Source organism: Panthera uncia (assembly GCF_023721935.1).
Source record: "Panthera uncia isolate 11264 chromosome B2 unlocalized genomic scaffold, Puncia_PCG_1.0 HiC_scaffold_25, whole genome shotgun sequence".
In the NCBI taxonomy this organism is placed as follows: Eukaryota; Metazoa; Chordata; class Mammalia; order Carnivora; family Felidae; genus Panthera; species Panthera uncia.
This window is the reverse complement of record NW_026057581.1, coordinates 19495524-19518775: the sequence shown is the minus strand read 5'-3', so window position 1 is coordinate 19518775 and position 23252 is coordinate 19495524. Positions and strand designations below refer to the sequence as shown.

The 23252-nt window shown below is 47.0% G+C and overlaps 1 protein-coding gene across 1 annotated transcript; it reads right to left on the bottom strand.

Moving 5' to 3' along the window:
• Positions 1-1382: 1382 nt before the first annotated feature.
• On the bottom strand, positions 1383-23041 carry TXNDC5 (thioredoxin domain containing 5). The gene is made up of 9 exons (XM_049655088.1): positions 22892-23041; positions 18215-18320; positions 14151-14247; positions 11779-11894; positions 9519-9605; positions 8439-8579; positions 5358-5440; positions 3750-3879; positions 1383-2534 (listed from the first exon to the last, which is right to left on the bottom strand). Exons 1-9 carry the CDS (start codon positions 22978-22980, stop codon positions 2412-2414), a joined length of 972 nt encoding a protein of 323 aa, XP_049511045.1. The 5' UTR covers positions 22981-23041; the 3' UTR covers positions 1383-2411.
• Between the last annotated feature and the right edge of the window lie 211 nt (positions 23042-23252).

The window sequence follows — 23252 nt, the reverse complement described above, 5'->3', positions numbered from 1 at the left end:
GTATCCACCTGTTCTGTAGTGTTTGTCGAAGGGAGACCTACAGATAATGGAAACTGGGGGGAAATGCCTCTGTTCACAGATTTCATTCCCAGAAAAGTTGGTTTCATGTAGGATCAACAGCCTGGGTCATCCCCAGGGCTGCGTGGAAGTGCCTTGTCTCCGTCACTGCCGTTAGCGTTTGTGCTGGAGTTCTGTTGGTGTGAAAATATACTTATTTCGGTCCAACAAACGATGTCATTTCCACACCTCGGTCCCCTACCCCCACCCCAACATTTGCTATTTTCTCTGCTAACACCATAAGTGGGGCGAGTTGGGCATTGCGGTGAGGCTACAGGGGGCCAGAAGCATCTTTGACAGCCGTCACTTTAACCGTGTCACATGTGAAAGCCATTCTGTGCCTCTTCTCTTCTGGAACGGCTCTTGGAAAAGCACATTAACTTCGGGAATGTCGGCTTTAATAGTTCACCTATCTCAGTAAAATGGCTATCTGCCTTTTACTGGACAGCATGCTGGGTCGCGGGGTTAGAAGCAACAAAGGAAACAAAATGAGGAAGGAAGCCCCCAGCCGCTAGGAATGGGATGGGCATGCCCTCATGAACCCGAATCCCATTTTCTCTTGTAGAAAGTAAGACGCCGATGAAATCGTAGAATGTTTTTAAAGTGTCTTTTTCACAATCATGTACTAGGAAGCCAATTTCATACTAAACTGATTAAATAATACATTTATGATCTAAAACTGTTTGCACTTACAGCTTTTTTGTAAATAGAAACTATAATTTATTGTCTATTTTATATCTGTTTTGCTGTAACATTTAAGGAAAGACCAGACTTTTTTTTCTTTTTTTAAAAGAGTTTATTTAGAAAGTATCATAGTGTAAACAAATTGTACCACTTGGATTTTCTCTTAATACAAGACTCATGATGCAAAGCTGAAGCCACTCATGAGGATTGTGCTTCTCTAGAAAGTTGGGGTTTTAAAAGAACATCTGTGAACCATACATAATTAATAAAGATTTCCTTTAAGGCAGAGGTTGGCCGAGATCCTGCTCTGTTGTCTTCTGCCGCAGACAGCAGAAGTGGTCTTGTTTATCAGATTCCCACCACCAGTTACTGTGTGTCCACTGCCCGCACCCCCCCGAGCATGGGAAGCGGGGCAAAGAGTGTTGGAGACGGAGGGATTACGAGAGGTAACTCGATGGCAAAGAACATACAGGTACATTATCTTAAGGGAGCCTCGTCCGATGGGTGCTTATTTTCGAGTGTGACAGTTAAGAATGCTTAACACGTAGGATGGCGAGGCTTGTGAGAACGCCGGTATTGGCAGTGACTTGGCCTGTGTCAGCCCTGACCCAGCCAGCCCCACCTACTTCAGTCTTTGGTCTGGAGGCCAACTTAATCCCGCTCCTCATACAGCAGAGAGTAGACCTCTTCCAAGGCAAAGTACAGTTAGCCTCTAAAATGACTACTCAGAAGCAGAACGTGAGGCTGCCTCCAGCTCGGGCCCTGTTGCTGAGCAGGAGGGCCACCCTGGTCAGGAGACCCAGGGCTGGGAAAGCTCGCCTAAGTCCTTTTGCCCCCCTGGTGGCAAATACAACCAGAATCTTTCTATGAGTTAACAGAAGAGTCAGGACAAGTCTTGTGAAACTTTCCGTGCCACATTTTCTGTGGGAGACGTCAAATCTTAAAGTTCACATGGACTCTTGGCTGCATGAGAACCTAACTAATAAATCTTTCACCTGTAACAAACAGAAGCATACACACACACACACACACACACACACACACACAGATTATGGCACCAGCATTGTCTTACTCAGGCACACGTCAGAAGTACCATTGCTTTCATTATGGCTGACCTCTCGCGATGAGAGTAGTATTAACAGAAACAGCAAAGCCAGGGGTGGACGTGAAGGTATCTTCCAGAGGTGTGGGGTTTCTGTTTAGATCTGCTCCAAGTTACTGACCAACCACCTTACTAACAAGTCCGTTATGACCTTAAGATCAGCAGAATATCAATACTGCCACCTTTCCAGAACTTGTGGGCAGTTCACAAACGATGCTTTAGATGATACTTTCACCAGAATCAGGAGCCAAAAGTAGTTGAGCAATTTGATTTTTCTCAACTCTACTTTAGTCTCAAAGGAAACCATTTAGATTCATCAAGAGAAAGGTAAAGGGGATGACAGATCGCCACTGAAAATATTGTTTGCGAAGGGATCATGAGTTACGTGTTTACTTAGAGAAACTTAATAATTTGTAGAGTGTGTTGCCTTAAAAATCACACACACAAAGAAGATACCACAAGTTTAGTACATTCAGCTCTCTGAAAAACCACCATGTGAAACTCCACACCTGCACAATTCAGCTCCCACACCCTGGGCACGGGTGGCCGGGCGACTTGGGACTGGGTTTTACAGCTCATCCCTTGCCTGGCGCAGGACGAAGTGGTGCAGTGAGTCAAGGTCTCTGCTTCCACTGTGCTCACTGACTTTTTTCCCTCCGCGGAAAAGCAGCAATGTGGGATAGCCTCGTACCTTCAAAAAAAAAAAAAAAAAGTATGAAGACCAGTGGTCCAGGTCACATACAAATTGCTTCTGAGATAAACCACCACCACCACCACCCCCTGCCGAAAAAAACTCCTAAAGTTGTAACCAGGGAAGTTCATGGTTAAGTTAAAAAATTTTTGTTAATGTGTATTTTTGAGAAAGAGCGAGCGAGCGTGAGCAAGGGGGAGAGAGAGGGAGACACTGAATCCAAAGCAGGCTCCAGGCTCTGAGCTGTCAGCACACCACCCCCATGGTTAAATTTTTAAAAGGTGCAGACCGTTTAAAAAGTACAAGAAAGCAAAGCCTCGGGGTTATTCACCTTCCAATTCAAAAGCACATTCAGGATTAGTGTCAAAGGAAGGACTTTATCCAGAAGTACAGCTTCTGGAGCTTCCGTGCACATGCCACCACCTGGGCACCTGGTGAACAGACACATTCTGATGCCGCAGGTCCAGGTGGGTCCTGACTGTGCATTTCTGACAAGCCCCCTGCTGATGCCCAGCCACTCTGTGGACCCCGCGGAGTCACAAGAATATACATCTCCAGCTCTTTTCTAAGGCTTTAAGGCACCAGAAAAAAATGGCACCTTCGAGTGATGAGTAAATGACGTCTGTGTTGCACCTATTCTCAATCTAATGAGGGAACTCCAGAGCCCCCAGATGTTTTAAGAAAACCGCACAAAAGCAAAAATGTGAACTACAAACCTTTTGGGCTATCAGACTGTGCTAGCAGCTCAGAAAGAAGGCAACGCTTCAGGACAAAACCAAGTGGAAGCCCGGCTGGCTGGGATAGTCCCTTCGGGAGGAAGTCAGGGGTTTCCCTTAACCACTGTACTTTAGGACACGCTCAGGGCTGAACAATAAACCACTTAGGGGCTTGAGACGAGGCTGCAAGTCAGCTGACTGTTCAGCCAGCAAGTGGCCGTGCCGAGGTGGCACCTCCTTCTATGCAGACAGCAAGGCCTCAAGTCTCCCTTGAGAGGTGTGTAACCAGTGGGAGAAGAAAGCCCTTCCTCGGGCAGAGCATCTCTTTTGCTTTTCAAAACGGAAATGAAGCAACAGCCTCAAAAGGACACAAGGAGCGCTTCGCAAAGACGACGAGGGCCCTGTGCTTTGTCCCGGTTGAGGCCACCACACCAGATGACAGCTCCATGTGGGCGTGCTCCCGATACTCAGGGTCCCCGATACTTCTGCATGTACCCACCGAGTACTTGCTGCAAATATTCCGTTCCGCAGTACAGTCCACCTCCGCAATCTTGACCTCTGCCAAACCAGGGAATTCCTTTCTAGAGAGTTCTTCCCAAGTAGGAGCCAGATTCTTACAATGACCACACCTAGGAACAGGACGACGACAGCTTTATTGAAGTCTTGGGTCAAGCTCACTCACCTAAATCCAGCTGCCGAGCCAAGCCTTGTTTCTTCTGTAAGAGGCAGTCGGCAATTGCCTAGAAATGTGTAAGATCTCAGATTCCCCCCTGGGTGCGCTAACATTTCCTCCTCCTCCGTCCCAGACACGGAATTCGAAGTCCATCCAAAGTAGGCTTTTGGAGAACTGAATGGAAACAGGCTGGTCTGAAAGCAAGTTTAGATTCTGAGACCATTTCCAGGATGTGGTAAACTGAGCTAGCTGGATTATGAATGAAGCAAGTGCACCATGAGCAGGAGTTCATGAACGGAAAAGAAAATGGACACCAAAAACTTCTTTTAAAGACATTTCATTTTAGATTTGATTGCTGTGGTCTCAAAATGTCAGGGCAGCCTGAAAGCTTCCCTGAAACGTCATCCATTCGCTGTGAGCAGTGAAGTCCAAGCCAAGTTCTGTGCAAACCCTCCCCTTCCCCAGCACTTTACCCCTTCACTGAAAGGGGATCTTCTGTCCTCACACTTGGTCTATATGGCTTTAGGTTCAAAAAAATTTAAAAAAATAGAAAATAATAGATTTAAAGGTGTTATTGACTAGTGTTTCTATTCTTTAAGAACAAAAGTTGTACAACTCCTGTGAGTCGCGTGCTCCCGGACTTCTCTTCTCTGCCCCTGTGGTTTCTCATCAATACCCGGAACGAAAACAAACCGAAGAGTAGAAGTGACACGCTGGTGACCTTACTTGTTCGTGTTTAGAAACAAAACCTAACACTCTCCTTGAGACAGTGCTTTTCTAAGCGGATTGTTTGTGAAGACAAAGCACTCTTCCCGTTTTACAGCTCAGAAAACAGAGATTCAAAGGAAAGAAAGGACATGCAGAGTTACAGCAGTGCAGGTGACTCTTGGCACCTGTCACCTGCCCCACTTCAGGGAGCCTTGGGCACAAAGTTGGTGTCACCCTCTCTGCTCCGGTCTCTGAGGACCATGCAGCAGGAAGGTTCAGGTAATTGGGTAACATATAGGATGGCTGCCCAGGAGCCCCATGGGATTTCTCTACAACGTCTCAGACACTAAGGAGCAAAGCTACATCGTGATATAGATGTTCAGTCTATCTGGACAAGGGCAGATACCACAAAGCTTAACTTTTATATGGCCATCCTAATTCTCTGTTGTCACATTGTCATGTTTTCTCCACAACAGAATGAATTTTAAAATAAACTGGCCTCATTCTCTATAAATAACTTCATGAGTACCACCAAACCGAACTTCAACATACCTGAATATAGGTGCAAACAATAACCTTTCCTCATTTCCTAGAACCTAACCTATGTATAAATGTAGCAACATCTAGGCCTAACATCGAGTCTAGAGCGGTGCCTAATGAGCAGAGAACTCTGATGGGGCTCAAGTGCACCGAGACCAGGCAGTTTCTCATCAAACGGCCACTTACCATGGAGCATAAAACTTGATGAAGGTTATTCCTTCTGCGATCGTGTCATCGAAGTTATTTTCCGTGAGTGCCAACAGGGTGCCCTGCAGGGGAGGGAAAGGCCACAGTTCCAAGGCATCACTTAGAGCAGGGATTACAGAAATACAAATCAATAATCTTTTAACAGTGCTGTCATACATGCTCCAAGGTCACACGGAGATACCTATAAAACGTGCATTTCACAAGCTACACAAGAAGGGACAATGATTCACCACAGGTAGGTCCCCAAGGTCCTGAGCCCGGGAGATGCCTCGAGGAGGTGGCAGGACGCAGTCCTCCCCGGCCACTGGGGGGAAGAGGGGCTCAGGTGTGGCTGCTGTCATTCAGGGCTCCATGGTGTGGACCAGTTGGCTCTGTGCGGCCTGTGCCACAGTGTGCACCTCTCCGGCCCAGAGCCTCCGACGCCGACTGGAGAGTCCCAGACACCGACTCACTGGCTCACCTGATGTGCGTGCACCTGATGTCTTTTCTAAGTGACCCTACCGCTCTCCTAGCACGTGGATGTGCACAAGTTCCCTTCTCTGTGTACTGCCTTCACAGTCGACAGTGGCAAGACCACAGGCAAGGATACGTGTTTTACGTATCCTAGGCTTCTTAAATTCAAAGTAAACGTGCAAACTGTTCATCTAAGCTCTGGCTGGAGAATGTAGGGGGAAGGTGCCATGAGGCAGCCTGCTCTAAAGCAATTTGGTCTTGACAATTCTTTGCAGAATTATGTTCCTGGGTTTCTCCAGAAATGGATCTGTGATTCTCTCACGAGAGCAAGAATATGATGATTTATCATGTGGCTAAACGTACCAGGGCTGCTCCGCTTGAGTCTGGCATCAAGTAACGCGTGTCAGTGACTCGGAGGCGAAGCCCGCCAAGGGGCCCATTGTAGAACACTACCATCTTTCTTTATGTCCAGAAACATGACGCCATGCTCACTGAAAGACCTACTTACTGCTGGAAAACTGTGTTATAAATAGAAACTGTTCTGTGTTTGATGAAAACATCCACAGTGTATAATTACATTCAATTTGGGATGGTGACCTTTAGAACCACCGTGACACAGTCCCCTCCAACGTATGTGGTCGCAGCTACTGCAGAATCATTCGTTTACTTCTTAAACCAAAGCTCCGACTTTGAACTAACACCTAGGCAAGTCCCCAACCTAAGAGTCCAACTAAGGCATGGGCTGTAGGGGGCAAGGAGGCCCATTCCTGTCCCCACTCCACGCGGAGGGAGTAGATGACTGTCTTTTTCCAATTCCAAACAACTAGGGCTCAGGGAGTGATGGTCCCAGCAAGTCAGGATCTGCTATATAAATGCTGAGGGTTCAAGAATTACTGGGGGGGCCGGGAGGAGGGTGGTCACACACATCTGCACACTCACTGCTCTGGCCTCGCAGAACGAGGGCATGCTGCCCCTTCCCCTGCCCACTGTGTCCCAGCTAAGGGCTTGGTGTAAACGGATGTAGCAACTTAAGTATTCTGCTTGGAAGTCTGTTGACAAATAGGCCTTAGGGTTCTTAGCTAGGAAACCAAGCTCTGCTTTCCTGGAAAACATTCCCTGACTCCCTTTGAAAAATCTCCTTTTCACCCATGGCTTCAGCATCGGCTGACGCCTAAGGCTACCCTTCTAGTGCACATATCCTTCCTGCTTCAGTTCCCGAGTCCTACTTAACTGTCCACGGGACATCTCCACCTGAATGTCCACCACAGCCCTGAAAATCAGCAACTTGAAAACTGACCTGATCACCTCCCTTCCCCCCGCCCCTCAGTCCTTCTCTCACGCTTGGTGCCCTTGACCACCAGGTATGCCACAACTCCAGTCAACCCCTCACCCCACCTGCCCGACTGTATTCAGGAGGGTGAGGCTCCTTACGCTTGCTGTCTCCTTGTCTCCACCCTCTGTCACAGCCGTAGTTTTGGGGTCTCATCATCATTTTGGCCTAATACACTGACTTCCCCCCCTTTCATACTTTCCATCTCTTTCTGCCAGTCATCTAAAATTCAAATCTGCTCAAAACCCTCTGCTGGATCCCTATACATATACGATGAAGCTCAAAATCCTTGGCTGGCTGACTAAGTCCTCTATGATCCAGCTCCTACCTCCCCTCTCTGGCATCCTGCACTGCACCCCCTGTCCTTTTCACCCCCTTCCCTCCAGCTGACGGCTGGCCCTGCCCCAAATACGCCCAGCCGATTATACTAACGTGCTTCTGCTCACGCTCTTCCTCGGACAAACCTTTTCTCTCCACGTCCACCACGTCTCTGCAGCAATTACCAATTTGCCTTTCAGCTCTTCAAGTGACACTTCCTGCCTGCCTGCCCCAATCATGACTGGGCCTGCACACTCCTGGGTCACACACCTGGGACATCTGCTTCTCCAAGTTCTCATCTGTCTCCCCTCTAGACCAGGTACCCTTCACAGGTAGGGAAAGAGTCTTACTTGCCTTTGTTTCCTGGTGGCCTGGGACAGTGCCTGAAATGTAACAGGCTCGATAAATGCAGAACAAGTGGATCTGAAACCTTCCACTGGGTGAATGAAGACAACAGCACAGTAAGTCAGAGACTGCCTGCCTAAGCAAACTAAATGTCCTCGGGCAATGTGCCTTTCAGTTCCAACGTGTACATCTTTCCTGCTGCAGACCTTTCAGGGGCCTTTACCATAGGGTGAAAATCAAATTACTGTAGCAGGTGGTGGAAATGGACAGAAACGGGGGCCTAACAGCAGCCAAACTTTCATGTAGCAAATGCCCTCAAGTACAGGGATTACTGAATCAAAAAGGGATGACTTTTCCAGAGCTTTTGACGCCAAATACTCCTAGGATTTGTCTCATGTTTATTTCAGAGGAGCTCCTAGGTTTACCCCTCACAAGCATGGTAAAAGTGGCTGAAGGAAATGTCTCATGTTGAAATGTCAGCCTCAGCCAACCATCTGAACTACTCTCTGCTGACCCCCAACTGCCGTTCTGTGCAAAGCATTTGAGGAGAGCGGCCTCTGTGGGCAGGAGGTGGTGGGCCACCCCAGGCGCTCCTGATCGCAGCCGACACCCACCTTGGCCGCGGGCTCAGTGGCTGGCACTGGGGCCTCTGACGGCTCGACGGCCTCCGGGGCCCCCTGCTCCGTGCTCTGCAGCTGTGATTCCACATACTCTCTCAGGGACTCCAAATCCCGCTTGCCTTTGTACTGGTCAATCTGTCCGAGGTAAGGGCCGCACAAAAATGCTGTCAGGTTAGTACACTTAAGTGTTCTGAATCGCTCAAACCTCGTCCCGACCCCACTCACCCCCATGAGACCTCCACTTATGCCGTCACCCTGGCGGTGGGGACTGGGCAGCGTCCGCACGCTCATATTCACACAAGAGTGCACGTTACAAACCGAACACCTCAGCTTTGGGGAGAGAACCTGACAGCACCTGCCTCCTGCAGAGCCCAGAGTCATGACTGGGGCCGACTCCGGTGTACTGAGAAGCTGACCATCGGCCAGGGATAGACAGGAGAGTGGGAGTGAGCGCCAGTGACCGGGAGCCAGTGTTGACTCCACTCAACGGTTGTGGCCAGAGCACAGCTACAGCCGGCGGTACACCCGAGCTATTCTAGTGCTAACCTCAGCCAATGGGAATGCTTCGAAATAGCAGGACAACTGACCGTTTTTGTCAACTACCCAAATCTTACTAATTGAGGCCAAGACGTTTTTGTTGATTATGTATGCCTTGAAACCAGTGCCCAAGGCACCTGGGTGGCTTAGCTGGTTAAGTGTCCAACTCTCAGTTGTAGCTCAGGTCGTGATCTCACGATTTGTGAGATCAAGTCCCGAGTCAGGCTCTATGCCGACAATGCAAAGCCTGCTTGGGATTATCTCTCTCCCTCCCTCCCTCTGTCCCTCCTCCACTCATGCTCATGCTCTCTCAGATGAAATGCAACTTAAAAAAAAAAAACTCCTTCTGCCCCTCCCCTGCTCACACACACATGCATACTCGTGCACTCTTCTAAAAAAAAAAAAAAAAAAAAAAAAAAAATTAAAAATTAAAAAAAAAAAAACCAAACCAGTGCCCAAACAATTCATACTGGCAACAGCCCACTGTGGTTAAGAGAAGCACTTGGTCTCGATACCAGGACCTGAAGACGTACGTACCTTTTGACCATCTCGGAACCACAGAAGAGTGGGATAGCCACGAACCTGGTTTCCTGAACAGAGTTCATAGTGCTGCGTACAGTCGACCTAAAAGTAAAGTAAGACCAGATTCTCAGTTCCTTTCTTCGTGAGCCTCCCTGCTAAATGGATCACTGGGCACTCAGTACTTTACACACTTCATCTGTAGCATCTCTGCCGGCCAGTGGCAGTTTGGGGAGAGACTTCCTAAAACCTACCCCAAAATACACCTGAGCTAAGGGAGCAGAGGGATGAGATTTGTTTGCGAGATATGACTTATTTATCTCACTTAAAAATGCCAATTTTTAGGAAGCAACATTTTACCTGGAGCATGTTAGCAGATGGAGAAGGGGAGCCTAGCCTGACATCTGGGGAGGGGAGGCCTGGCCGTCAGTGAGAGAGGCCTACACCAACACCAGCTGCGATATTTATTCTCATGTTCACACTTAGGGAGTTTTGAAACAGGAGTATTCAGTATAAAATAAAGATAACTGAAAAGATATCAAATTAAGGTGATTACATGTTCTTAATTCCATAAGCTCAACTATTACAGCTCTTTAAATTTGTTTCACTTAAATCTTATCAAGATTCTGCATGTTCAACATTTTCATGAAACCGTTTATCCTAAGTCACTTCTTTTTGATTTTCTACTGATGTTAAAATCAGCTATGTGGGATACTAAGTTGTTGTTTTTCAGGATCTCAACAAAGTAGGATAAAAATATTACATTCACACCTAAGACTGAAGTCGGCAGTTAAAGTATTAAACTGAAGCACAGGAAGCCCCAGCCTGAAGTCTGGGTGGGGGGCATTCAGAGTCCAGTCTAAGCCAGCCGCACACATGTCCGGAGACGGAGGCCACAGCCCGCATGGGCAGACTGTGTCGGCTCACACCTGGTTCTACTAGAAATCTCTACAGACATGACCTGAAAATAATCGCCCACGAGAATTCACAAAATAGTTTAAAGTAAGGATACAAGGAATGGGGAGGATAGAACACAAGAAAATTATGACTACTTCCACGATATGTTCGATAAATATAAAATTGTAAGAACACATATAACTAGAATACATAATTGAAAGTGTTTAACAATGGGGCACCTGGGCGGCTCAGTCAGTTAAGTATCCGACTTCGGCTCAGGTCATGATCTCACCGTTTGTGAGTTTGAGCCCCGCATCGGGTTCTGTGCTGACAGCTGAGAGCCTGAAGCCTGTGTCTCCCTCTGTCTCTGCCCCTCTCCTGCTCACTCTCTCTCTCAAAAACATATGAACATTAAAAAAATAAAAGTGTTTAATAGGCAACAGTGAACATCCATTGAACGACAACTATTACAATTCATCGGGCATCTGCTTCATGCCAAACATCGTACTGAGCATCTGACTTCCATACTCTCCCCGCGCCACCTCCCCCCGCCCCAGTTAGGTCTTACTGTGGTTTTGCAAAGGGGACACTGAGGTGTGGAGAAGCTGTCAAAAAGGCTGGCCAGCCAGGTCTGCCTGGACCCTAAGCTTGTGCTTTTGGCCATCTCCCTGTCCCGGGCAGATCATCTCATGAGCTGCAGTTCTGGAAACGCAGCATTCCTTCTGTATACAAGTCAGGCCTTTGGCAAAGTAAAACATGAGATCTTTATAAAAGGAAACCCATGCCTGGACGTCTGGTGGATGCCAAAGGCTGGGTGAGATGAAAAGTGCTTGATGGCCCGGGAGCTGCTCTGGAGATTTCCAGAAAATCCACTTATACAGAAGTTGTTAGACACCACTTCTGGCTTCTCTCTGCAAAGTGGGGAAAGCTGGAAAGACTCCCAGGCAGCAGTGAAAGCTGGGGCTCACCGGAGGGGGACCTTCTGCATGCCTCTGTGAGCACAGGGCTGAGGCTCCTCTAGGGGACAGCTCTTGGGTGAGGTCAAATGTGGATGGCCTCCAAGTCCGGCCAGTGAACATTCGTGAAGGCTGTGCCCCATATCTTTGCAGAAAGGGCTCTGGGGCTGCCAATTCAGAATTGGCCATTGCTTCAAAATAAACAAAGAAGCCAAAGCCATAATTTATCTTTAGGCTGTGGAAAAGCCAGCACATTTGAAACCAGGCTGCCATCTGTGAAGGTGAAATGAATTATCAAGTGGCACACTAAATGGAATTAATAAATCAAGTTTGCGACTTTGCACACAGAATGAATAATGGGCCACTCTGCTAATTAATCCAGCCAAAGGCGGTCTATTTCCAGTTTAATAAGGGCTTTTACTTACCTTGCCAATCTTGACAGTTTCAGAATGTTCAAGGCCTAGAGCCAGCTGCTCCCAGGTTGGAGCCAGAGCTTTGCAGTGACCACACCATGGAGCGAAGAACTTGATAAAGTGGTCGCCTTCAGTGGAGAGCCAAGACAGAGGAGGGAGAAGGAGTGACTTAATACCTTACTCAAGATCGAATGCAAGGATCTGATCTTTGTCCTCTCGCAAAACTAACTGCAGTATGAACCCTTTAACTGGTAAAAAAGTGACTCCATCAAGTAAGTGTATATCCATGAACTCATAGCAATCCTCAAAACAAAATCTAATTTGTCATCTTTGGAGGACAACAGGGAAGCAACTCATTATTTGAAGAACTGGCAACAAACGGGAAGAATCAGGCAATTACCCCACCTTTCTTACACAAACTGCACCACTGGATAAGCATGTGATAAATGAGGGCAAGTTTCTCTCCCTAAAACAATGAAGAAAGGATGTTTTAATGAGACTATTGGCATTTGGCAACCCTGATAAGTTAACGGATCTAGGGAAACATGTTCAACCATGCCATGGGACACAGCTGTCACAGTGGAGACTGGGGAATTCTACAGGTCCAATAACCTATGTGCTCAGCAAAAGGATACAAGGAAGAAAAACATGTTGGGGGAACATGTAGATTGAGATGCAAGAGAGACGTAGGTAAAATAAAGAACAAGTTAAACTATAATGTAAGGAAGGCACATCTGGATAGTGAATGATGACGAAAAGCAAGGAAAGTGCCTCCTTGAGGGCAGGAGGACTGGGACTTGGATAGGGCACGGGGTGACTGGCAGTGCCATTTCTTGAACTGGACGGTGGTTATAGGCTGACCACTCTATGACAACTCACTAAGCCCTACGTTTGAGGGCTTTCTGTGTCTGTGTTTTGTTTGACAATAAAACAGAAGGTTTTAAAAACAGTCCTTGGCTAGGAGAAAAAAACCCAAATCCATACAACATCGTCATTTGGATACTGAAGACTTTTTCTAGGCTGTTCTGCCTTGACCAGCCTAGGGCCTGAAAGATGTTAGGCTGAGACCAGACCACAATCAGGTTGTGAGTACATCACCAAAATGTGACGTAGGCTCACAGAAGGACACTGCCACACCAAACGCTCATGGCAGTGCTTTGTCACCCACAGCAATGACACCTTAAGGGAAATGGTGAAACACTTGATTCAAAAAACTAGAAAGTGATCCATGAGGTTGAAGCCATGCCTCTCTAGACAGAAAATGACACTAACTTGTGCTGTGAGGTGGAGACAGGATGTCCAGGAAGGAACCTACCAGAGTATCAGTGGAAGCTTTAAGGCCAAGAGGTGACTGTCATTTTCTGAGGACAGATCCTCATGTGAGCAGCACAAGGTGGCATCTCCACAATGCTGCCCTTCAGGCACGATTTGCTTAGAGAGAGTCCCAGCTGGGCTTATGGGAACTAAAGTGAACCCCCTACTGGGGAAAACACCCTGAAATTGTACTGTCACCGCCACCCCCTCCCCCCCAGAGCCCTGGTACAAATAACAACCTTGAACACAAAGGGAAAACAAAGGAAGGCATCACAGTAAGTTATTTTAGACCTTAAGTTGGGGGGGGGGGGTTCAACCCCCCAGCGGGCATGAAGATACAGGGCCAGACATAATGTTAAGCCCTTTTCACAATGTTTCCAGCCCAGTCTTACAGGAGGACTTCTCTCCATGGCAGCATTTGAGAATGGAGAGCAACAAGGAAGCTGAATTTGCTTTCAAGTCATTCAGTGCTGAGCCAATTGTTCCGAAACATGTGAATAAAGGACTTATGTGTTATTTACGTTAGAAACCGTATATAGATCATTTTACTATTTAGGAGAGTGTTTTCAAAAAAAAACGAGATGTGGTACAAAAAACCGTTTTAAGTGTTAAGAACACCTACTCTGATTCACACGTTAAAATGGTCCCATTAAATTCTAGTTTGAACACATAAGAGAAACTTCTGTTTCTGCCTCTGGTCAACAAGCATATGATTCACATTAATATAAATAAATACTTTCTTATCCAAGGATGCGCTGTCTAACTAGTATACAAATTAAGCGTGCCCATTCATGCTTTGTGAGCTTTCCAAAACTTACATCTTTAACTAGCATTAAAACTGGCATTTCTGTAAGCAGAGAGACAAAAGGAGAAATGATTTCTAAGAGGAAGTGCACTGTACAAGGACGTTAACAGGTCCTGAAGAGACCACTGCTAAGTGCACAGATGGTACCCACGAGCCCTCAAGTGGCAGGAAGAAAGAGCCCAGCAAATCAAGGAGTGATGGATGGTCAGTGGTTCTAAGAGGTGCGCGTCCCACTGTGAGCACCCATGAGCTTCACCCACCATACCTTGTGCGACGTGCAGCTCAAAGTTGCTTGCTGAGAGCTCATATAGTCCCTGCTTGCGCTCAGGAGCTCTGGGCGGTTCGACTTCTGGCTCTGGTGTCTAATAGAAACAAAACAACAGTCACTGGGTTTGTATGTGAAGACATAGAGAAACCCACTGAGCAGGTGACCTGTGTCTGTCTGGAACCTTCTGCAGATCTCCTCCCTCATCTGGCTACATCAAACCCTTGGGGCATGCTGCTGTGTTAAGGGAGGCCAAGGCAGGAACCAACTCTGTCAGATCATCTGGACACTTCAGCAGGAGGCCCCTCACCAGCCACACCTCCAGGAAGTGCTCCAGAATCGGCACTCAAGGCAGCCAGGGATGCCTGTCCCCACCCCAACTTGCTCTTCGCTGTCCCCAGACGAACAGAGCAGACAAACTGAAGGAGAGGCCCACCCCAAACAAGCACACTGCCCTGTTCTTTGCAGCGTGACCTCAGATTCCACATGGAATTCAAAATGAAATCCCTGACGGACTGGCTCTAAAGGAAGTAGTACCTGAAAATACAAAGATAGCAAGATAGACACAGTGGAGAGCGAGAGACCATCAGAGAACAGGAGGGCCTGGCCATCCTCTGTTCACACAAATGGTAACAAACTGTGAAGGACTGGTAAAGGGACAGAAGAGATGGTGACTGTTTCTCGCAAGAGCGAGAAAACCATGGAGCAGACCTGAGTTGTGCTTCTTAATTCACTCAACGAAGCTTGGGACAGAAACACATAATGCAGGAGCGAGAAGTGGCTTTTTAAAGGATGCTTCTGCCAGTCCCTGAGTGGGTACCAACTGTGTACAACTAGGCAGTTAGCACAGGACACAAGTCTAAAGTTCTCAATTTCTGAGGCTGGATCAGAAAAATCGCCATTTTGCTATAGACACGTGGATGTAGATTACTCAATTTTTATCTGGCAGTTCACACGTTTCTATGAGAAAGAATAGCCAAGTTATTAAAAGCTTCAAAAAGTGCTGACAGCTCAAAGCTGTGCAGAGTTGTAATCGTAAAGCACCGTGAAGCTTTCTTTGCTGCTGCGGGCCTGTCAAAACTTTCCAAGTGCTAAGTACCCACACGAAAAGATGCCCGACAGAATGGTGGCTAAGCAAACAGTGAGTTCCAATAATGCAAAACACTGTATGTCACCCTTTATAGGATGTTCAATGCTCATTTATGAAACTTGGGGGGAGGGGGCACTGTCACTATCTGCCCTGTGGCAGATACCAGAGCAGTCCCCGCAGTCATGGCAAAAACACAGTATGCCACAGAAATGGGTACAGTCTTGCCCTGCTGGTGACTGTGAGCTTACAGATTCTTAAGAAAGCAATCTGGCAATGTTCATCAAGAGCCATAAAAGTAGTCTTGCTTTTTCTTTCTTTTCTTTTCTTTTTTTTTTTGCCTGGCAATTTTATGTCTGGGAATATATTCTAAAAACATCACTCAAAAGTAGAAAAAAATGTCTTTTACAAAAATAAACATGCTCCTTAAGCATTTCTGATGATAGAAAAAATACACACAACCTAAATATCCATTGACAGAGAAGAGATGAATTATGGCAAATCCACATAATATAAAATATGACCAATGTTGAGATGATATAACTATACAAAAATACCACTATTAAAGTGAACTGTGTTTATGTGATTATGACTATTTAAGAAAAAAAATACAGAAGCAAATAGGAAAATATAAAAGTTGAAGTAGAAAGTTAAGATATAGCATCAGGATTTCTTTTCTTTGAGTTTCTTTAATATTGCCATAACACTAAGGGGAAAACTCTAAATTTATCCTCTTTAAATATAAAAATGCATACATTAAGTTACTTAGGTATAAACACAGATGGAGAACTTTTTAAAAAGTTTTCATGTACAATGAAAGGCAAATTCTAATTGAAAAAAATTTTTGGTTTGCAATATAAGGTTTGACTATTTGAACTTTCTGACAGGAAGGCACATTGTCACTGTTTTCCAGCAATGACCTGAGATCCCTACTGCTCTGACACTAGGATATGGCAGCAGGTGGACCCCAAGCAGCAATGGCCCTTCATCTGGAGACACTGTGCCCCCAGCAGGGGCGGGGCCTCCCTGTCCCTCCCAGCCTGCCCGGAGGCTGCCACTCCTCAAAACGGGAGCTTGAAGCACCGGACGAAGTCATTCTGCCATCCTGTTAAGGGCTACTGGTTCCTTGAAAAAACGTCCTCACAGTAGACTGGATTTTTGGTGGAATAATGGAAAACAAGTATTGTAAGTGGGTTTTTTTTTTTTTGAGACTGTTACTCCCTCTTTAAAATCGGCTTCCTCCACTCAGAGCACTTTTCACAGAGGAAACAATTTTAAGTTTAAATCGACATGAAAGTTCCACCTGCTCGTGTAACTCTCTTGCCATGACAAAGATGCAAATTCACTCCCTGAGAGGTCTGTGGTTTTCCCTGGTGCCTAAAATTAGAGAAGTCCCTCCCTGCTGGACAAGACTTATTCAGCGCGAAAACCAACGCTCCTCACCACGCAGTTATAGACTTTGTAAAACATGAGGTAAAGCAGCACCGGAGAAGCAGGTGGGTTTTGGATAAGCAGCGACATCTACACAGAACGCGGGGGACAGCCGAAGGACCACACAGGCACCCCGGGAAACGGCACCGGGAGCAGTGGATCCCCCCCAAAGACCGCTGGAGCCGCGCATGGTCACCGACAACCCTCGGATCCGCGAAAGCCCACCTGACACAACAAAGCAGCCTTAGTGGACTGCGGGATTACAACTGCCTCCAGAGACTCCAGGGGCTCTATTTCACCAGAGACACCTCGTCTTTCCAGACCTGCCCCGCCAGGCAGGTGGCACCGGACACCTCGTCTTTCCAGACCTGCCCCGCCAGGGCCCACACACCGGCCAATCCGCCCCGCCTCCGCGGGCCTTCTGCACCAATCAGAACGTGCCACGCATTCTGAGTGCTTGCAGGTCAAAACCAAGGCTCCCGACAACCACTGGAGAGGGGGAGGGTTATAAACGCTTAGTATAACTCTACACAGACCTACATCTTTGAAAAATATCTCAGAAATCATACGGTTCCCACCATTTCCTGATATTACCCTTAGCGTAGGGAGGGCCATTAAGACACTGACAGTATTACGAGTATTTATTACGTTAGGTTATTGGTGAAGCCAGTGAGCACCTTAGGGGACTGAGAGTGCAGAGGACAAGGAGGGAGTCACCCTGCTGTACCGCTCGCGGTTGCAGGAGAGGGCCGAGGCCGGCCTGGACTGGACCCCAAGTCAACCCTGTGATGCTAAGAAATTAGTGTAACTGTATTACATGCGAGACTGGCCCAGAGGTTTATGTCAGGAAGTGGGAAGCGTGCACCTGTGAGATGCTACTGGAATATTCACAAATGACACTCTGCCAGGGCTGACTCTGCAGCCAAACAAGAGCTAGGAAGGCAGGTATGATAACACAAGTTGGGCAAAATGGGGGTAACTGTGGAAGGTGGGGGCAGGCACACGGGGCCATCTGCATTACACAGCTCCTTGCTCATGCACCGAAGATAAGACTCTTTCTACTTCTGTTCATGTTTGAATATTTCCATAATAAAAAGCTTTTCAAAAGTTCATCTGTTTCCACCAAGATACTCAGAGCAGTGAAAATAGAGATGGAAAGTAGAAGGACTGGCTGCCAGGGGCTGAGGGGAAAGGCTGGGGAGTTGGTTTAACGGGGACATGGTTTCAGTTCTACAAGGTGCAAAGAGTTCTGGGGATGCGCGGTGGGGATGGCTGCTCAACAGGGTGCATGGACTTAGCACCACTGAATTTGTGTACTCAAAGTGGCTAAGACGGTAAAGTTTATGTGTATTTTACCAAAATCAACAAAAATTGAGAAGGGAAAAAAAGTTCATTTTTACTTACAGCATCAATTAGTTCTAAAAGAGTAAAAAGTTCCTTTGAAATGGTAGCTTTACTTTTTTTTGCCTGAAGTGGCCTCTTTATTACCCCGAAACTACAGGAAGAAAGAGCGGGCAGGAGGCAGGGAAGCCTCATGTGCACTCACCGCAGGCTCCTCATTCAGCGTCTGCAGCATCCAGTTTTCCAGTGTCTGGAAATCCCGAGGACCCTGGTACTTCACAGCTTCTTGGCCAGGCTTGAAAAACTTCAAGCTGAAAGGGTGACAGAGCACAGGACAGAGCAGACTGTTAAATCCTTCAGAGTGCTCTGAGTAGACAGCGCTGTCCCGTCGGGGGGCAAGCTTGTGCAGGGAGGCAATCAGTGGACCGCAGCCAGGCACAGACCTGCTGCCCTCTGATACAACATGAAAAAGAAAGGAAAAGAATGTCCTAGGAGATAACATATCCATTTAATCCCACACTTAAAAAAGTTTCTTAACTTATTCAATAAAAGTAAGACTGAGTGGAACACATCAAGTCTAAGATGCTGTGAGTGAAAACCCAAGCCACCAACGTTCGGTTGACAGAACTTCCAAGCTTCTCTCCTGCTAGGGATTTGTCATCCTTCCTAGGCTTTAGTAGTTTTTATGTGCTGCGTTTAAAAAAAAAATTAAGGCTGTAGTAGAAATAGCACTGTTTTGCAATAAATGTATTTCCACGCTACCTTGTCAGCTCTTCAACTCTTAACAAAGCACGAATATCCAGGTTCTGTGAGATTTACATTGCCAGCTATAAGAATAGCCTTGACACTGGCTGATACGGTCTATTCACCTCCTCACTGAGGAGTCTTTTCTTTTTCTACATATATTAGCCTCTGAAGGTATCTGCAGATAGAATATGTAGCACTTGCTTTAGTGGGTGAGCAAAAGACATTGTCAGAGTCTGAAATTACACTTCCAGATCCCGTATCATTCCACTGATAGGGGACAAATACGCTCTAGATAAAACTTAATAGAGGGTGTCCAGGATGGAGGAGTGGGGGGCGGGGAATATGGCTACTGACAGAAGAAAAGAAACACAGACGAGCACTTTTTGGTGAGCTGTTCATCCAAACATCCTTATCACTTCTATGGCACATCTGTGGACTTTGGCAATAGGAGCCCGACGTGCAGGAGCAGAGTGTCAGAAGTCAAGATATGCAGATATCAGAACTGTGGTTTGAAGAGCTAACTCCCCAAAGGCCTTAGAAGGAAGTTTCGTAGCAGCACAAGAAAACCAGCACATTAGCCGGAATCAGCACTTTAATCACAACAGGCTTACAGGCCTTACCCGCGCTCTAAGATCCTGTGATGGACTTAGGGTGACATCCCTAATGTGCCTCCAATAAAGAATATGTGCCCCGCTTCCTCAGTAGCTTTTACTTTTACGACTGTAACAAAAAGCTAAACTCACCATTTTGGCCAGTACATCCGTTACTTCGTGAACTTTAACACTTTAAGCAACCCCAATGATCTCACAATCACGAATGCCCACACCCACCCCTGGGACCTCAGGAAGCTCTAGAAACGTGTTATGCCCACAGAGCTAGAAGATCCTTAATGTACTCCTCCACCCCCGACTCTCTCTTCCAGAAGGCGCCTCCCCCACCACAGCTCTTCAGAGTAGAAAAGGAGGTGGATCCTCAAACTACTAGGAAGGAACAGGCACTACCAAACCCATTCCTCATTTCTTTGCTAACATTAAAATGCAGTAAAACCTAACCTGTGACTTTTTCTGATTTGGTGTGCACTGAGCAAAACAAAAATAAACAATTTTTTTTTTAATTTCTTCTTACTGGATGAGAAATCTTCTTATCCTGCCCAAGCCTGGGTTCTTCCTTAGGTTCACAGAGCCTAGGGGATAAAATCAGAGCTTCCTTTACAGACCTTTCAGTCTGTCCAGGGCATCTGGGATAGGGAGTGGGCCCTGGGGTACAAGCCTAAAGGACAGCCCCAAACTTTCCTGCTATTCCCAAACCTCCACAGGGGCATCTGCTTTTCCTGGTGATCTGTTTCTCTTTCAAGGAGACTGTAGGGGGAAAAAAAATCTCCATTTATGGGTCACTCTGGAAATCTGTGATCAAAATCCTAGCACAACTGAGGAGACAGTGCTACTGGCTGATTTATGTCCCCCAAAGCAGATCTGTTGAAGTCCAAGCCTCCTGTCCCTCAGGATGTGACCTTGTTCGGAAATAGGATCTATATACAGGCAAGCAAGTTCAAATGAGGTTACGAGGATGGGCCCTACCTAATCCAATATGGCTGGGATCTTTTTTAAAGGGTGAAATTTGGACCCAGAGAGAGACATGCACAGAGGCTGAAGGCCATGTAAGGGCAGAGGACTGGGGTGCTGCAGACACAAGCACAGAACCCCAAAGACTGCAGCAGCCACCAGACACTAGGGAGAGGCAGAGAGGGGTTCCCCTCCGAGTTTCAGAGAGATCATGGCCCTACCAATGCCTCAATGTTGGGCTTCTGGCCTCCTGAACTATGAGACAATAAATTTCTGGTCTCTTTGGCCATGTGGTTTGTGGTGCTTTGCTTCGGCAGCCCTAGCAAACCTCCTTCAGCCCTGCTCTGGCTCACAGTTTCCCAGATGATAAAGATTCCTTACTGGCTCAACAGCATGACCTCAAAACATTTTTCTAAGCACACTGAGCCATCCCTAGGAACATGGGAACCCAAACTCCCTCCCTGTGCAATCCTTTATTTCAGTTGAAGGTACCAGGGTTAGAATGACATAAAAGCGAATGCACTGACCCACAGTGCACGCTCAGGCATTTTCACTCATGTATCTCTATGACATGAGTACTGTTTCAGAGGAAGTAAAAGCTCACGCAGGTCAATGCATGAATGCCCTCATGTGTGCCCTCATGTGACTCGTTTTAATGCAGCACACCCTGCCTCCTGCATTCTATGGAAAAAAAACAACAACCTGTTCTCGGGCACTTGTGTGTAGGGCTCTGAGGGTTACAGAAGTTCCTTGCCATCAATGTTCAGTATAATGTGGACTCATTCTAGTTCTTTTTAACAACACAAAACCAGTGCATGGTTTTCTTGGACAGACCACATCTTATAAACCAGGACACACGATCCAATGCGGCTCATTTAAAATCTGTGAATAACATCTATGGAGTAACTGATGTCGTAGCCAGAGAGCTCCTTTGACTAGGTTTTGGTGGAACCCTCTACTGCCCCCTCTGGCGCCCCCTAACACTTGCCCTTCGCAGCCTATCACCAGTCCTGTCTCACTTCCTGGTGGTGTGGTTGGTGGTGTACATGGCCATACACAGCCAGCTATTTAACAGTAGACACCTCAACCAATCGTCTCTGTTGCCCTTGCACCTTGAAAGTAACAGGTTCCAAACAGGTAAACATTTACCTCCTCCGTGCATCCCACTACTCACTGACAGCTTCTTTGTGATGCCCCTCATCTAAGCTACATTTACTTTAAAGGCAATGCTATGAAGCACAGGACAATGGTGCCTATCGTAGTTGATCTGATTTGAATCATGGCACTTGGATTAGCAGCAGTCACCAAAGAGCAAGAATTCCAGTGTCCTTTATGAAAATGCCAAATTTCTAAACGTAAGGGAAAACTTTAACTTACTGAGTATGCTGAGGTCAGTATTTACAAACACGTAATTTCATACAACAATGAGGGTGGTGGGGGTGTGGGGGGGCGGTAAGGTATCAACATCCTACTTTAGACTCAGAGGTTAAACAGCGTGGCCAGGACTGCATGATAAGTAAACAGTAGAGCCGGGATTCAGACGTGGCTTCTAGGTTCCAACCCAGAGTTCCTTCCACTTTTCCATGCCGCCCCTCGGGTTTGAAGACAGGCCCAGGTTTTATAAGAATTTACTTCATTCATCAATTTGAATAAATATTTGGGGAATCGCAGTGGCCAGCCCCCTCCCCCCATCTTTTTGGACACAGCTTCTTCCCTTTTTTGGAGCAGAGCTCTTCACTTTAATGCCTGCCATGTGGTCTGAGGGCACTGCTGCCTTCCTACAGTACCCGCCTCTCTGGCCACAAGGACTGTCTGGGGCGGACACTCCACCCCAGCTGGGCCCATCGGTAGTGAGCCCGAGCCCACCGTGGCAACAGAGAGATGCAGAGCTGGAAAGTTAAGTCACATTAAGGAGGTAAAGGTAAAAACTGGCCCCTAAGCCCTTGGAGGGGAGCCTCAGAGCCTCTTCCACAGCCTTCTAAGTCATCCCTCTATTGCTTGTTAAGCCAGTTTCAATTTCTACTTCTTAAAACCAAAAAAACCTGTTTTAACTGTCAAGGGAGTAAGTAGCACCGCTGGTCAGAACTGCTATATTCCAGTTTGTCACTTTTCTTTCCAACAGAAACAGCCCTTGTGCTAGTCACATGGGAAAATTACTCCAGGAAGGATGCTTAAGCATAGCAGAGTGACCAAAAACTCAAAGTAAAATTGATGACAAAGTATGCTCGTTGCATAAAGGTACTTGTGAACATCAAACCTGACAGGACCCCATGGAGACCGCCATTTCTGTCTCACAAACACATTCCCTTATAGACAGGAAACCCGACACTGATTAATGAAAGGCTCTTTCCAAATACAGCACAAAAAGACATCTAATATAGACAAGACGGTGTTAAGTATAACCTCTCCCTGACACCAGGGACTGCCTGCTTACATTTATCATCTCCTCACTCTTCAGAACTACATAAAAATTTACCAGGAGTTTAACTTGTATGTTCTTTAGCCGAGTGCAGCTGGCAAAAGGCTCTGGAAAACCTGGACCCATACGGGAAACACGGGCCCCTCCCACTTACGTGGGGTATCCTCGGACCCCCTGGGCGGAGCACACATCTGACTCGGCTGTGCAGTCTACTTTAGCCACGTAGACCTTGGCGTCCTCCATGCTGTTGTACTTGTCTCCCAGGTCATTCCAAGTGGGCTGCAGCCGCTGGCAGTGTCCACACCTGGAACAAGGGGAGGGGAGCAAGCACACTGAATATCGGGTCAGGGGGTGCCGGCCCACCTCTTCACCCATTTCCATACGGCAGTGGACCTTTCTGATCCTTTCTTTATACTACAGCAGGGAAGGATGGCTCACAATTACCACAGAACCTCACTCCTCGGCCTCCAGCCCCCCAAAGAGTTCCTGCATTGTTTTCAGCAGGAAACCAAAAC

What these genes read in the sequence shown, in the direction of transcription:
- TXNDC5 (XM_049655088.1), bottom strand. Translation starts at nt 22,980, where the DNA reads ATGGAGGACGCCAAGGTCTACGTGGCTAAAGTAGACTGCACAGCCGAG. An exon ending in GGTTCCGAGATGGTCAAAAG is followed by an intron (nt 8,580 to 9,518) that starts GTACGTACGTCT and finishes TACCTCGGACAG; the next exon opens with ATTGACCAGTACAAAGGCAA. An exon ending in ATATTTGCAGCAAGTACTCG is followed by an intron (nt 2,535 to 3,749) that starts GTGGGTACATGC and finishes TTTTTTTTGAAG; the next exon opens with GTACGAGGCTATCCCACATT.